Here is a 14,960-nt window from a genome sequence, read left to right on the forward strand (position 1 = left end):
GGCAGTGGTGGGTGGGTCCCCCTTTCCTCAGCTGCTCCCTGCTTGGTCCCACTGGGTAACCCCCACCAGCCCAGGGCTTCAGTCATGCCTCCAGCGCAGCTGGGGACCCAGGTGCATGGGGTAATGGGGAACTGGAGCTGTCAGCTGGTGAGGTACACTGTGGAATGGCGGTCCTGACTCCACCCCTGTCCATGTGACTCCCTTCTCACATATGTCCATAGGTCTGTGCACATATAATGCCTTAGCAATACCAAGGAAGAGCAGTTAAAGGTGACACTTTACATCACTTTACATATGCAAGCGAGGTGCTTAAATCCATAGTCATGCAGGACTGGCAGGAACTTCTTAGATCACTGAATCCAGTTTCCTGCTCGCAACAGGCAACAACAATGTGCAATTCCAAGTACCCGCTTAACAGTAATTAATTAGAGTTTTGGCCCCTACCACTTCTATTGGAAAGCAACCCCAGAACCTCACTGCTCTGAAGGCTGGAGCCTTCTTCTCGTTTCTGGTCTAAACTTACGTATGGACAATCCATATCCATTTTCTTGTTCCAACATGTTCTTTAACTTGAGCAGTTCTTTCCCCTCTCCTGTGTTTAATCCCCTAATGCATATGCTGAGACCAGGAGACCTGTCATATCCCCTCTCAACCTTTCTGAACTAGCCAATACTTTTTTGTTTCTTCTTCCATGATAGGGTCTTCATTTTGCTGATCATCCTACCAGCCCTTCTCTGCACCTGTTCCAATGTAAATGCATCTTTCTTGAACGTGTGCGACCAGGATTGTGCAAGGCATTCCCAGTGAAGTCTCACCAGGGCTTTGGACAGTGGCACTCATTCTTACTGTCAGCCATTGGATTTGGGGATGACCCACCAAAGCGGATCAAGCCAATTGATCTAATCTTCTCAGTCTGAGGACCTAGCCATAGAAGGAGGTCCAGTGATGTGATGTGATGACTGTGCATGACTGCATGTGCATCATTAGGCCAGTCTGCCACAAAAAGTTTTAGCCACTTACAGCGCTGTGGCCAATGCATGGCTTGTGACTTCTACCACTGTTGCCTTTTCACCCTAGCAGGGCAGCACTGCATTGCTGCTCAGAAAGCAATTGCATTATGTTGGTATCTGATGGCATCCCATGAAAGACTAATAAAATGAGGTCTTTCTCCAGTTCATTTATTTCTAGTTGATTAGCAGCAAAATTTCTTGTTCTTAGTCTCTGAAACATGGACCTCACACTTTATACTGTTACATTTTAGCTCATTGTCATTACCCTGGTCCTCAGGATCGTTCAATGCTTCCTGCATGTTCCTCTTCTGTACTTATAATATCTCCCAGGTCTGTGTCATTAGCAAACATGATGAGTGCACACTTTTATGAGTGAGTTAAAGGCAGAAAGAAAAGTATGAAACATGATTGGTCCCCAGATAGATTCTTGATAAAATCAACTGGCAGCCTCCTTTCAGTCCAATAGATCCTCTCAATACTATTCGTTATCATATCACCCTTTTATTCAGCTCTTGCACTAGTTCACTTCCACCTCAGGTGTGCTACTCCATTACTGTCCCCTCATTCCCAATAGATGATCCTACCTTTGTCTCCTCATATGGTATCATCATCAAATAGAAAACTGAGGTGACATTATTTTTGGGCCATATTTTGCTCATCCTTAATCTCTTCCCCATCTTCACTGCATTGGAGATTTGCCTTTTCTTTGCTCGCAGCTTATCTTATGTGACTGAAGAACCTTTTGCTATTTGTTTTATTATTCGTTGCAGAGTCTAACTCAGCTTGCCTTTTGGCAATTCTCATTTTATCTCTACCTTCTTGACTTCTCTGATACAGCTGTCTTTGTTTATCTGTTCTTTGTAACCTCTCCGCTTGTTCCTAACATCCTTTATTGAGGTGGTTATTAATCAACTAAGGTTGTGAGGTCCTTCCTGCAAGTTTTGCCTCACTCCTGGAAATACAAGCTTCAAATTATTTTTGTACCTTTGACTTAAAGAAATTCCAGTCCTCCTATGCACCCATATACTTGAGCCCATTTGAGTCAACTTCACTAACGGAGTTCATTTTGAAACTGATAACTTTAGTGGCAGGCCCCCTTTTAATCCTTCCATCTAATTTGAATGGAATCAGCTCTTCATCATCTGATCCAAGACACTTATTTTAGATGTTCAGATTTTTAGAAGTGCTGTACTACTGCAACTTTCACTGCAATCAAAAGGAGAAACAAGGACTTAGCACTTGAAAATTGGGTAACTGTTATGTAACTGCATGTCTACCTATGACTTAAGATGCTGAGCATTCATTATCTGAATTGGTCAAAGTCATTTACCGCAAATAGTGCAGTTATAAATCATCTCCATGCCCTCTTCTTTTATTCTTGAGAATTGACTCCGAGGTAAATGAACTCTTCATCTTTCTTATGTTTTCCCCTATCCTCTTTGTCTCTGCTTCCTTTAGCAGTTACAAGAGTTTTTCTTTTCTTCTGGAGTGTACAAGAACTGTATGACTTTTACTTTAAAGAACATCCTTGGTGAAGAGAAGTAGATACAGAACACTTCTAAATAATTCTTGTATGAAAAGTGTAAGAGTGGGATGCTGCTAAAAGCTTTTCACACTCCTTGGAGGAAGATGTATCTAGCACATACCACACAAAAAAAAAGACGACAGGAGACCCTGAAAACTTAATGAAAGGAGCTTACTGATGGTTTCAATGGAGCATGCACAGTAGAAGGATGGCTAACTAGCTCAAGAGATACTGCTTAACTTTGCAAGAGGTGCTACTAGAATCAGCAGACACTGAGCCTGCTTTCCTGTTGTTGGAAATAATTGTCAGAAATTAAAGTGAAATGCCAGCCCCACTAATGATGGTAGAAAATTGACTTCTGGAGGTGTGGGGAAGTGTATGTTACATCCTGAAATTGTTTTAATATGTCAGAAGTGCTGCTTCTGTGACCTTTTACACCAATAAGAAGAAGAAATTGCTTGTAACATAGATGTAGTCAAAGCTCAGGAAGGACTTTTGGCATTCCATCCAAAAAGTTCAAAGCTTCATTAGCAGATAAATCTGTAAAATAGGAAGATCACACTGAGTTTCTTTTAGATAAAATAACAATGTGTTTGAGCCATTTTGCAGTCTTTGTCAGAGTATTTCCTAGAACAGGCCTGTCTACTTGGCAGTCTGTGGGCTACATGTGGCCTGCAAGGGGTTAATCTGCAGTTGTCAGGCTCTCGCTTGGCTGCTGCTCCTCTTCGTATTCCTCTGGCTGCTGCAGCAGCAGCCGAGGTCTCTGGGCTTTCCTTCAGGCTTCTACTTTCTATGCCTGCCCCAGGGGGTACAGCCATGGTGCAGCAGGGGAGCCTGCAGCTAGTGAGCTGAGGAGGCTGCCACTGCATGCAGCAGCGTGGCAGGGGCCAGAGCTGCCTGCACTCATGGTAGAGTGGGGAAGGGAGTGGTCCGTGTGCATGGTGGAGCAGTGAGGGGTGAGCTGCTTGTGTGCCTGGTGAAATGGTGTAGGGAGCCCGGGGCCCTTGGCTTGCAGTCTTGTGGCCCTGGGGTGCTCCGCTCAGGATGCGGCCCCTGATCCCTGAGAAATCGGATGCCCCTGTGCTAGAACTTGGCCCTGGAACACAGCTGCATTGGAAGAGCATGAGTTTTTACTAAAAGAAACATGATAGAGACCTTTAAATTAGGGACATGGTCATTACAGTATTCAGAGAAGAATAAGATACCCCTGGGGGCAGTAAGAGGACAAGCACGGGAATTGCAGTACCTCGCTAGAAGTGCAGGGGCCTTTTAAGTTACGGCATATGACATGAGCATTAAGATGTCCCTGAATGCAGTTCTCTTGCTATTCTGTTCAGGATATTGATTTTTCTTTCTCCTGTAACAAAGTATAATCTGTTTCTCAGCTGGAAACCCATTGAATAGGGGTATGGATTTACTTAGCCGCTAATGTAACAACTTGGCTACATGATTGGATTAAAAATGTGGCTTCCAAGTATGTCCCTGAAATCTTTTTTTGGCATGTCAGTGTTGTAGTGGTTCTTGCTTTCTGGAGGGAAAATGTACCTGTACTTATATTGCCTGTTGTGCGTTTGGGCTGGTAGGCCCTATTCCAAAATATATGGAAATTAATGGAAAGCTTGACTTCAACAGTCTTTTGATTAAGCTCCCACCTCTTCCTGGAGTAAGTGGAACATATACATCTGTGTCTAAGGGATAAAAAGGCACTATGCTTCGACAGAGCCACACCCTGGCCAAAGAATCAGGGATGGGCAGCAGCACTGGCATAGTGGGGTCCAGCTGCTGCTTAAAGGTGGGCCCATCTACATGAGATATTTACTTTGGAGCTGCCTAATTAACTCCACAGAAAACATCTCAATGTCTATACGCGTGGCCCTATTAGGCCCGAGTAAATTAATAAACTGTAAATTCAAGTACTAACCTACAGAAGAGTATTTTACTGCACAGCAATGCATGTGTAGACACTGGAGTTGGCTGGGGCACAAGGGGGATTCATTGTGGGGGCTGCCTGCCAGCTAGCCCTGCACTAGAGTGCCCTCATGTCTCAGCCAGCCCCTCTACAACATGTTGAGCCAGATTAGAGCAGCCCTGGGCTGGCAGACTGACCCCCTGGCCTCCAGTCAGTGAGGGCTGCTCCAACCTGGCTGAATGTGCTGTGGTCCTGGGTGCATGTTTAAATTTAGTGCCCAAAAACAATAAACTCTGGCACAATATGCACCAGAGTTTATTGCTGTGCATTAATAGCACATGTAGGCACTTCCAGTTAGTAGCAGATTATTACTCTAATGAAGCAATGGGCTGGTAAGAGGGGGGAGCAGGGAAGAAATTGTGCCTCTAAGGACAGCAGTCCTCTTGATGAGCGCAACTGGATGTCAGCTTCTACACAGTTCTAAGGGCAAATGTAGTAGGAGCAGCATTGCTTTAAATTCCACTGTATTTTTGCTGTTGCAGAATCACTAAGATATGGCCAAAGGCTATTCCAGATTAACTTTTGTCCTTTTAAAAGCAGGACTTCTTCAGTTCAAATCAAACCTACGCTTATTAGTTTAGGCCACTATTTCTACCAGGCTAGTAGAACAGGAAACTGAGAAGGGAGGCATAGTCTCTGCACCAAAGAAAAGGTATGGGTTTACATTTTCAGAGTAACCCGAGGGGATTTAGACAGATTTTGCCCATTAATTTTGTGACAAAATCTTCAGAGTGCATAGAAAAAACATCCATACTCTCTGCTCAAAATAATTAAAATCCCAGCTGGAGCAAACTGGGCTTCAGTGAAGTGATACTGATGTATACCAGTTGAGATCTGGTCCTAGAAGGATTCTTACCAGATAAAAAGTTGAGGATCATGAAGGTAAAATGAGGGTGGTGATTAATGCCATGCATGTCAGGTTTGTTAAAATGTACCCCATCCCAAGGGTGTGATCTGGTATTATTAGGCTTCTCAACCTCACCCAGGTAAAGCAACTTAAGTGCAGTGCTGAATTTGTAGAATGTAAACTCTTTGGTATAGGAAAATGTTAGTGACTCAGATCCCACTGCAGAAGAGTAGGAATACTTGAAACCAGGCAATTAGACAATTGATAAGAGCTGGGTATAATTATCGTTTTTCACTAGATAGCTCTACGCTTTATTTAAAAAGGTTTGACATCATTGTCACCTAGTCTAAAATATGTAAAGAATGGTCACCAGGGGCTGTTGGGTTTTTTTTTAATGAGTTCAATAACTTATAAAACGGTTATGCACGCTCCATAGCTAGCTGTAACTGCTTACAACTTCTATTTGCCAGCCAAGTAGCTGAGGCCCTCTAGTGGTCTCAACATCTATACTACTTCAGCATTTTAGTAAAATTCCGTATTCAGAAGTCAAATCGTATCCGTAGGCTCGCAGGCAGCTTTTCCGATGTTCTCATCAGGACGGCTGCAAACGGATCTTGGATCAGATGCTGTGTAGGAGCATATCAACAAATGTAAGTTGATTTATAGCCACATGGCAGCAATTACAGATGTCCTGGGGAAGAGGGAAGGGGGAGGAACTCTTCAAAGGATACTCAAAGAACTCGCAACGTAATGCCTAGGGTGGCCAATGGGGATAAAGGCTTGTACACAAATTTGTTGTGAGCAAGTAGTGAAGACTGTTTAAAAGCACTGATGTCTGCTTATCTTGTAAACACACGTTCTCTCTCTCTCTCTCTCTCATACACACACGTACGTATGTTTTCTTACAGATACGCAGAAGACAGAAATCTAAGGCATCCACAGGAAAATCAGATGGCATTAAAAACCCACTACAGTAAGTACTGGGTTAAATATTTTCTTAAGCTGCATGCTGTGAAAGCCTAGGTTGAGTAGCAAAGAAATAAAATGTTAATGGAAATTGTTTGCATCTGATTTTTCTTGCAACCCAATTCAAGCAGCTCTGAGAAGCTCATAACCTCACCTTTGCTTTTACAGATGACTGTTTATTATCCATGTGGCAATCTCTGGAGGGTCGATAACCCGCTCATTATCCAGGCTGATTGAGCGTAAGTACCTGTGCAGTTCACCCTACTGACGACAAACTACAAGGCAGAAAAATGATGAATCCGGACAACTTAACCTCCCAAAGCTTCCTCTCAGCCATTCATAGCAATGCCAGCAATTTATTCTCTGGGCTCCAGTTTGTGCAGTCCTTCAAGCCACTCATCATTCCTTGCTACTCCCTGGTGGTGTTTGTTGGCATCATTGGAAATTATCTCCTCATCTATGTCATCTGCAAGACAAAAAAAATGCACAATGTCACCAACTTCCTGGTAGGCAATCTGGCTTTTTCAGACATGCTCATGTGTGCAACATGTGTGCCTCTAACTCTTGCCTATGCCTTTGAGCCCAGAGGGTGGGTCTATGGACGCTTCATGTGCTACTTTGTGTTTCTGATGCAACCTGTCACTGTGTTTGTATCCGTCTTTACCCTGACTGTCATAGCTGTTGATCGGTACTATGCCATGGTGTATCCTCTACGGAGGAGGATCACAATCCCAATCTGTGTTTATATTCTGGCTGCCATTTGGCTACTGAGTTGCATGTTAGCTGCGCCAGCCTTGGTCCATACCTACCATGCAGAGTTCCCCGAACTGGACTTCTCCATCTGTGAAGAGTTTTGGTTCCACATGAAGAGGGACCGCTTAGCTTATGCCTACAGCACTCTCATCATCACTTATGTGTTGCCCTTGATCATCATCTCCTTGTCCTATCTGAGAATCTCCGTCAAACTGAAAAACCGGGTGGTCCCTGGCAACGTTACCCAGGGCCAAGCTGAGTTGGACAGGGCTAGGAGAAAGAAGACCTTCCGCTTGCTGGTCTTGGTGGTGGCAGCCTTTGGAGTCTGCTGGCTGCCCCTTCACATCTTTAACGTGATAAAGGACATTGATATTAACTTGATAGACAAGCAGTATTTCAACCTCATCCAACTGCTGTGCCACTGGTTTGCAATGATGTCTGCCTGCACCAATGCCTTTCTCTATGCCTGGCTGCATGACAGCTTCAGAGGGGAACTGAAGAAGATGTTTGCTTGGCGGAAGAAGAAGATTGGACCTGCCACAAACTGTATTATGGCCAGTGTGGTGCTGTAAATGTGGGGGTGGGGGTGGATTACAATGCATTTCTCTTCCCAGAGATAAATACCTTCTACTATTATTCATGATCAAATTTTATGTTCCTTCCTCAGGCCTCAAATGTGATAATCCAGGACCCCAAGCCTACCTCCACACGGAACTGTTGTGGCCCCAGCCCCACTGTGGAGATGGTGGCAGAGATCTTCCAAAATAACCCTCTGCTACTGGGACAAGGCCCTGTATTGGATCCTGAGCCCTCTGTCAAACTGTTAGAGGAGATGCCCCCGACTTGATCTCCCTTTGTAAAACCACTGCTGTGACCTTGCCGTTTACTTACAGCGGAAGCAGGTAGCAAGCCTGTGAGATCTCTGTTGAGGAGGTAGAGGTTTCATCCCTCATACAAACAGCCTTCTATTGCATGTATAAATGTGCCTTTATCTGCCCAGATCCCCTTCCTGGGGAGGAAATAAGGATTCTGGGGAAACTGGAGGAGAGCTAGGCATGCCACACAGAGGCCTCTGCTTCAGAAATGGAGAGGTGAGAATGGGGCCTAGATGCCTCTCAAAGCTTGGGGTTGAGTTCCATAAACCTATACAGAGCCCAACCCTCGGCACTGAAAGAGGTGCTGATGGCTAGGGACTTCAAAGAGCCCTCTCTTTTGGAGTCTGGTCTGAAGAGTCCCCATAGATCTGTCTCTTCATTGTGCCATATGCAGCAATGCCTAAGAAGAAAGGCCTTCTATTGTTCTTCTAAAAGCTGGCCACAGCAGGTGTAGCAGGCCGAGGAAGCACAGCTGTGCCGGAGGCGGTGGTGGCCAGGAGTCACCCATCCTAGCTGTCTGAACACCCAGTGGTGAGCTGAGGATGAGGCTGGATGAGCTAAGCCAGAGAATGGCAGTGGCAGGATCAGAACCAGGTCTGAGCCCCAGTAGTGCTGGGTATTTTGCCCCCTCCCTTTGCCTCTCCCTCCAAGTGACCCAGCAGCTGCTGCAGTCTGGCTAGGGATGCCCATGATTGCAGGTCCAGAGGCTCCTTCCCCTCTCTATATGAAGAGCTGTGGTACTCTGGGCCCTTCCCTCCTTGAGTGCATGAGGGTGGATTTTCATGGTCTTTCCCCTCCTTGCTTGAAGGCAAAGCAGAGGTCATGCCCTCATCCTACATGAAGTGTAGTGACAGTAGGCTGCAGCCTTCATGGACAAGGCCAACAACAGCAGTTTGAGTGGATGAGCGAGCCTCCATGTACTTACCCCATCTGTGGCACTTTTAGTCCCATTTGGCTGGGCGTAGTGAGCTCCGGTGGGTAGTCCCCTGCTCACCGCTGCCCTTCCCATCCAAGCAGGTGGAGTTACAGCCTTGTCTCTGCTGTATCTCATCCCTCTTTTATAGCACACTGCCGTTCGCTAGTTTGTGCTTTCTGGGCTGAGCATAACACCATCACACAATGCTGAACTTGCTGTGCCTGGTGCTTAACCCTACCCTGGTTAAAATGGAACACAGCATGTGGCAGAATGAGATGAGAAACTGGTAGGAAGAAAACAAGCTAGTAATTTCTGGGTGGTCAAACACTAATACAAAGAATGAGTGATTCCTTGTTTGCAAAGTCATCTAATAGGTTTTCTAGTTTTGCCTTTGGGTGAGAGCAGACTATAAAAGCTAATGCAAAAAGGAGGGTGAGAACTCAGCATCCAACGCTGAGACTTCCCTGGGCTTTAGCTTTTCATCCAGTGCTACGAGCACTTTCGTCTGAAGTGTGGTCTTAACAGCCTTATCACCATTTGAAGACAAATGCAACCTAACTCTAATGCAAAGTAGCTGTACGCACTGGAAAGAAACTTGCCCTAGCATATTCAGTGTTTGAATCCTCTTTGTTCGTTTCCTGAGGGACTGATGTTGCTGTCTGATTGCTGTTAGGGATGGCTACAGCAGTCCTCCCTAGTGACAGCTGAGCAGAATTTGAAACAGTTGCTTTCATTTTTCATAGCAAAGTTTATCTGTTGCGAGTGGACTGGGCTATTACTGTCGACTGTATGTGAACACTGTGTGGTAAGTAAAAGAAAGGGCTACCAAATGGATTGGAGTATTAAGTGCACTCGGTGGGAGAGGACTGTTGAAAAAATGCTATTTCCTGTAAGAACTCTCTCTCACAGAAACTGAAGTGAGAGAGTTGCAAATAATTGTATAAGGATAGCAGTCTACACACAATTTTGCTAATCAATGTATGCTAAATGGATCTGGTTAAAAAAAAAAAAACCCCTGGAAAATTTTGCAACTCTCTCCCTATCCTCTTTTCTTAAAATTGTAAAGTGTTTGACCACATTGGTTGAGAAATAACCAAGCAGAATTTCATAGGGATGGTGAGTAAAGTAAGTTCCTTTAAACATAAGCTTACTTATTCACAGTTGAAGGAAATATCCTTAATTTAACAGGTAGTTCAGAAACTCCTCCTCATGGGATTTTGACAGACACGCGCTGCATTATAAAGCATGAGATCCTGTATGATCATTTGAATGATGGAAACATCTGTTACGTAGAGCCAAAGCTTGGGAACTCCACCTAAAGGTAGTGGTTGAACTGGGCCTTATTTTCCTTAACCAGATGCCTAAACTGTTGAAAATAGTCAAGGTATTTTTTTTTCTCTCTTTCTCTCGCCCTTGCATTTACAAAAAAGGTGAAAGGGGTGACTGCAAAGGCTTGAGTTATCCCAGTAACCAGTTCCTGTGGCTTTTGGCCTCTTCAGACCCGATTCATATTGCAGTTGCACTGATTTAGTACTTTGATTCTCTATGCTGTTGTACTGTAAGTGAAAAGAGACTTTCCTTTTTAGTGCTTCAGGAATGTCTCTAAAAGAAACCACAGTGAAACAGGTAAAAAAGCGTCATTCTCCAATGTTCAGTTCTGTTGCTGGCCTTCACTTACAGCTTAGTTTGCTCTGGCAGGGCAGATTTTTTGGGGGTGGAGGTGGTTGTTGAACAGTAGACCCATTGTTCTGTTAAAGCTCTAAAGCAGGGATTGGCAACAATTTGGAGTAAGGAGCTACTTTAATGGAGTTTAGCTTCAAATGCAAGCTGCTTCCAGCCCAGCCCACGCTCTGGAGCCAGAGCTGCAGTCACTGCTCTCCTTTAGCAGTGCTGCTGTTGCCACTGCTTCCCCCTGCTTCAGAGAACCTCTCCTCCCTGCTGTAGAAATGCAACCAAAGCTTCCTGGTGGTCCTAATTGCAGAGGTAATAGTAGTACTTTACAAGACTGGGGGCTTTAGGACCCTGGCACATCTGAGATAGAGCAGGAATGCTGAGATGGTGGACATATTGGTGACTGGAGAACATTGCCTTCTTTCCCCACTTCTTCAGTCATTTTTTTGTTTCAAGTTCCAAATTGTGGCAGTGCTGGTCTGGAGTTGTTTGAGAAAAACGTCTCTGAATATTCAATAGATTTAATCCAAGAAAGCTGGGTGGTAATGCTGGTGGTATGTATGCAGGGGTTGTCTCAGCCTGGGTCTCCCACATCTCAGGTGATTAGGCTATAGGCTCAGTTCCACACAACCTCTCCTGCCCTCTATAAGGAAGTAAATATTAAGTGAGAGTGAGAGCCAGGCTGACTGTCTCGTTTGATTGTTAGGGAACTTTTCTGCCACGTAGGAAACCCAGGTTCAAGCTTCTGCTGTAAATGAACTAGGGCAAGGCTCTCACATAAAAGACCAGGGTTCAAGTCCCTGCTTGGCCCAAATCAGATCAGGAAAGTGAACCTTAATCTCCCAGGGGAGTGCCTCACCCAGTGGGCTACTAGGTATGGGTTTCTTCTGTCACTTATTCTCACCCCCAAATTTGGAAAGGTCTCAGTTTTATTCCAGTGAGGGATGAAACTCAGTGTAAAGACCTTTATATTTTCCATAAAAAGGCTTTGTGTGACTGACTCTTGGCGGTGGGGTGGAAAGAGAGCTAAGAAAGAGCCCATTTCACATTTGAGAAATGTTTCATTTTTCATGGTTACTCTGCTGCCTTTGTACTTCACTCCTGCCCCATCAGCATTGGTTCTTTCTAATGATTAAGGAATATGAGACCCTGATGGTATTTAACACTGAAAAATGCAAGGTTCTCCACTTTGGGAGGAAAAACCTGCAGCATCCTTATAGGCTCAGTCGTGGTACGCTGGCTAGCACTACAGGAGAAAGAGACTTGGGGGTCATCATTGACCGCAAGATGAACATGAGCCTCCAATGCGATGCTGCGGCTGGTAAAGTGACCAACATGCTGGTTTGCATCCATAGATGCTTCTCAAGCAAATCCCAGGACGCCATTCTCCCCTTGTACTTGGTGAGGCCGCAGCTGGAGTACTGCATCCAGTTTTGGGCTCCAGAATTCAAAAAGGATGTTGAGAGAGTCCAGAGGAGAGCCACGCGCATGATCAGAGGTCAGGAAAACAGACTTTACAGGCTGAGAGCCATGGGGCTCTATAAGTTTATCAGGGGTGACCACCAGGATCTGGGGGAACGTCTGTTCACCAGAGCGCCCCAAGGGATGACGAGGTCGAACGGTCACAAACTCCTACAAGACCGTAGTAGTTTATGACCAGTATGCCAGTATGTCAGGCTGGACATAAGGAAGAATTTCCTCACTGTCCGAGCCCCCAAGGTCTGGAACAGTCTGCCAGCGGAGGTGGTTCAAGCACCTACATTGAACACCTTTAAGAGCAAATTGGATGCTTATCTTGCTGGGATCCTATGACCCCAGCTGACTTCCTGCCCTTTGGGCAGGGGGCTGGACTCAATGATCTTCTGCGGTCCCTTCCAGGCCTAATGTCTATGAAATCTAGTGATAAAGCTGAACTTGATTTGGCTTCATGCATCCATGGCTAGGGGGACTCTCACCTCCTTCACTCTTTTCTGCAACCCTAACATACCTGGAGAATTGAATTACCACCATTAATGGGTGCTTTCTAGTCACACAGTACACTCAGACTTGCCATTTCTATGACTTGCCTTTCCTTTCTTGAAAACACTTTTCCCAACTCAGTTATGTACCAGAAGTCTTCTTTTTGCCTTTTTGTGGCTGAATCTCTCTCTTCACTGAGTTTCCACAGGAGCATTAGGCCTTCAGGCTGCTATTCATATAATGAAAGTATAGTGCTTTATTCCTGGAACTGGCATGATATACATAGAGAGCACAGTGTGAATTGTAAAGTATGTGGGATCTGAAGAGGAGTAATGTAAGAACATAATGAAATAGCATCCGGACAAGCTCTCATGGACATGCAACTGAATGAATGAAACTCACACCCCTGAATATAGGGTCCTGGAGATAGAAATACTGATAAAATCATACAAATGTAAGGCTGGTAGGGACCTGAACAGATCACAGTGTCCCATCCCTCCTCCCCCTTTCAATGCCCCCCTCCCTAGGCATGATAAGCCAACCCAAGCCTACGTAGACTGCCTCCGACAGTCATTCCTTGAAATCTTTTAATGAAGGAAATTTTATAGCCTCTGTATGGTGTTTAACTACCCGCATAGTTAGGCTAACAGAGACTATCCTCTGAATGATAGAGGACCAGTGTAAAAAGTAAAGGAGGAAGCCCCATCCCCTTTCCATCACTCCTGCATAGGAGACTATCAAAATTCGCAATTGGTTCTGCCCAAACTCAAATAGGGTATTAATGTTCTTGTCAGCAGTGATGAAGTACACTGGTGATATACTCAGGTGCATCACCAGTAAATGTGTTTCCAACAAGTATCCATGAAATCCTCAAGGCTTAGCTTTTGCAGTATTTTTCCAATCCTGATGCAAAGATAACTCCACTAAAGTGCACGGAAATACTCCTACTGCCTTCAGCAAGCCTTGGATCAAGCACTTATTGTACAGTCTTCCCCCACTGGGGAAGCCCCAAAATAGTCATTGATGCTTTTGAATATTAGCCTCCAATATTTATCATAATTCTAAACATTTCCATAGAAAAAAAGGAGACCTTGGTATTTTTGGAGAAAAATGGACAGACCAACACGTATTCCAGCCAACAGAAGATTGTGGAGTTTTCTGCTGAAATCCAGTGCCAAGCTGCCCTATGTAGAGAGACTGGATGTTGCTTCAGGGGAACTCACTCGTCTTTATTACTTCCACATGGCCTAAACAGAAGTGATGGTATTAATTTGTGTGTATATGGCAACCGCATGCTTCCTTGATGGGCCCATTAGAAGTGTCACTGGAAAAAGTCACTATAAAGAAGTAAACTGAACTTAGAGTGACACCAAGGGGAATTTATTCAATCCTTAGAGTGCCACTGACATGAATAATATCCCCGTTTAGCTGCTGCTAATCTTGCAGTTGCCTAAAGCCTCTAGACTACCCATGCTTTCATTGGCATAGTCTCCCTGGGTGCTAGTAGACAGGGGGAGGCAGGGAAAATGTGCTTTACTGGAAGCAGCAGTGAATTACTTTGACCCAGCTCTGCAGCATCTGTATAGATTGGGTGCTTCACTGGGGCTTTTTGGCACTTTTATCTAAAGCTACAATGCCTGTAGGCTCCCTTGTAGGCACACGCAGAACTACCTAAGTATTGGCAGCACCAAGCAGCAAAATGTTCTTTTCCCACCTCACTCCCTACCGTCTCACCGGGGGGGCCCAGTTTGCCAAGCCCTCCGAGTGTGCTTTTTCCCCCATATAGAATAGAGGAAGGAGAAGGTAAAGGTGGTGAGGGTGTTGTCCGTGCTTATCTCTGTTCAGCGATTCCTGCTGCCTAGCTGAGGTGCCTCTCTGCTTAGCATGCCAGCTTCCCATTTTCAACTCTTCCTATGCAATGTAGAAGGGAGCTGAGGCACTGACTCGGTGTTTTGAATTCTACTACGTGCTGGTGCCCAAAAGTGAGCTGTTGTGATGTGCAGCTAGGGTGGCCATCACAGAGGACAGTCCGGTTTTCTGCTACTCTGTCCTCTATTGATATGAAACCCAACACCTTTAGGTCCTCTATTTTTCTCTTCAAGAAATTTAGGCACAATTAGGACAACAAGGTTTACCAGCATTGCACATCCTCCATGTATTCTTTGCAGTATGAGAAACAATGCATTAGGCTATGCATTTAGCCCAGAAAACAGGAATATTAAATTCTGCACCCACATATGGTTGTAGGAAAATAGGGTCATCTAGTTGAAATTTCAAGATTTATGAGGCAAGAGAAAAACAGAGGACATAAAGGCATTGGGTTTCGTATCAACAGAGGACAACCGGACTGTCCTCTGTGATGGCCAGCCTATGTGCAGCACTGCAACACCTCTGTTTCCCCCCTCCATTTCATGAATCTAACCACAAGGATCTCTGCCTAAATGTAATTACTGTTTTCACTGATATTCA

At 44.9% G+C, this 14,960-nt stretch overlaps 1 protein-coding gene across 2 annotated transcripts; it reads left to right on the forward strand.

The window, feature by feature from the left end:
* The first annotated feature begins 5,806 nt into the window (after positions 1-5,806).
* On the forward strand, positions 5,807-7,642 carry LOC149860074 (prolactin-releasing peptide receptor-like). Of its 2 annotated transcripts, XM_090057455.1 has the most exons (3): positions 5,807-6,001; positions 6,260-6,324; positions 6,486-7,642. In XM_090057455.1, the coding sequence occupies exon 3, from the start codon at positions 6,608-6,610 to the stop codon at positions 7,640-7,642; it is 1,035 nt and encodes a 344-aa protein (XP_089913581.1). In that variant the 5' UTR covers positions 5,807-6,001; positions 6,260-6,324; positions 6,486-6,607. The 2 variants fall into 2 exon arrangements, with proteins under 2 accessions (XP_089913581.1, XP_089913582.1); XM_090057456.1 differs by lacking the exon at positions 5,807-6,001 and having other exon boundaries at positions 6,190-6,324.
* The last annotated feature ends 7,318 nt before the right edge of the window (positions 7,643-14,960 follow it).

This window comes from Crocodylus siamensis, chromosome 7 (genome assembly GCF_052110815.1).
Source record: "Crocodylus siamensis isolate JL-2025a chromosome 7, ASM5211081v1, whole genome shotgun sequence".
Taxonomy (NCBI): domain Eukaryota; kingdom Metazoa; phylum Chordata; order Crocodylia; family Crocodylidae; genus Crocodylus; species Crocodylus siamensis.

Bases quoted from the DNA above. Each gene is read 5' to 3' on its own strand.
- LOC149860074 (XM_090057455.1), top strand. From the start codon at position 6,608: ATGATGAATCCGGACAACTTAACCTCCCAAAGCTTCCTCTCAGCCATT.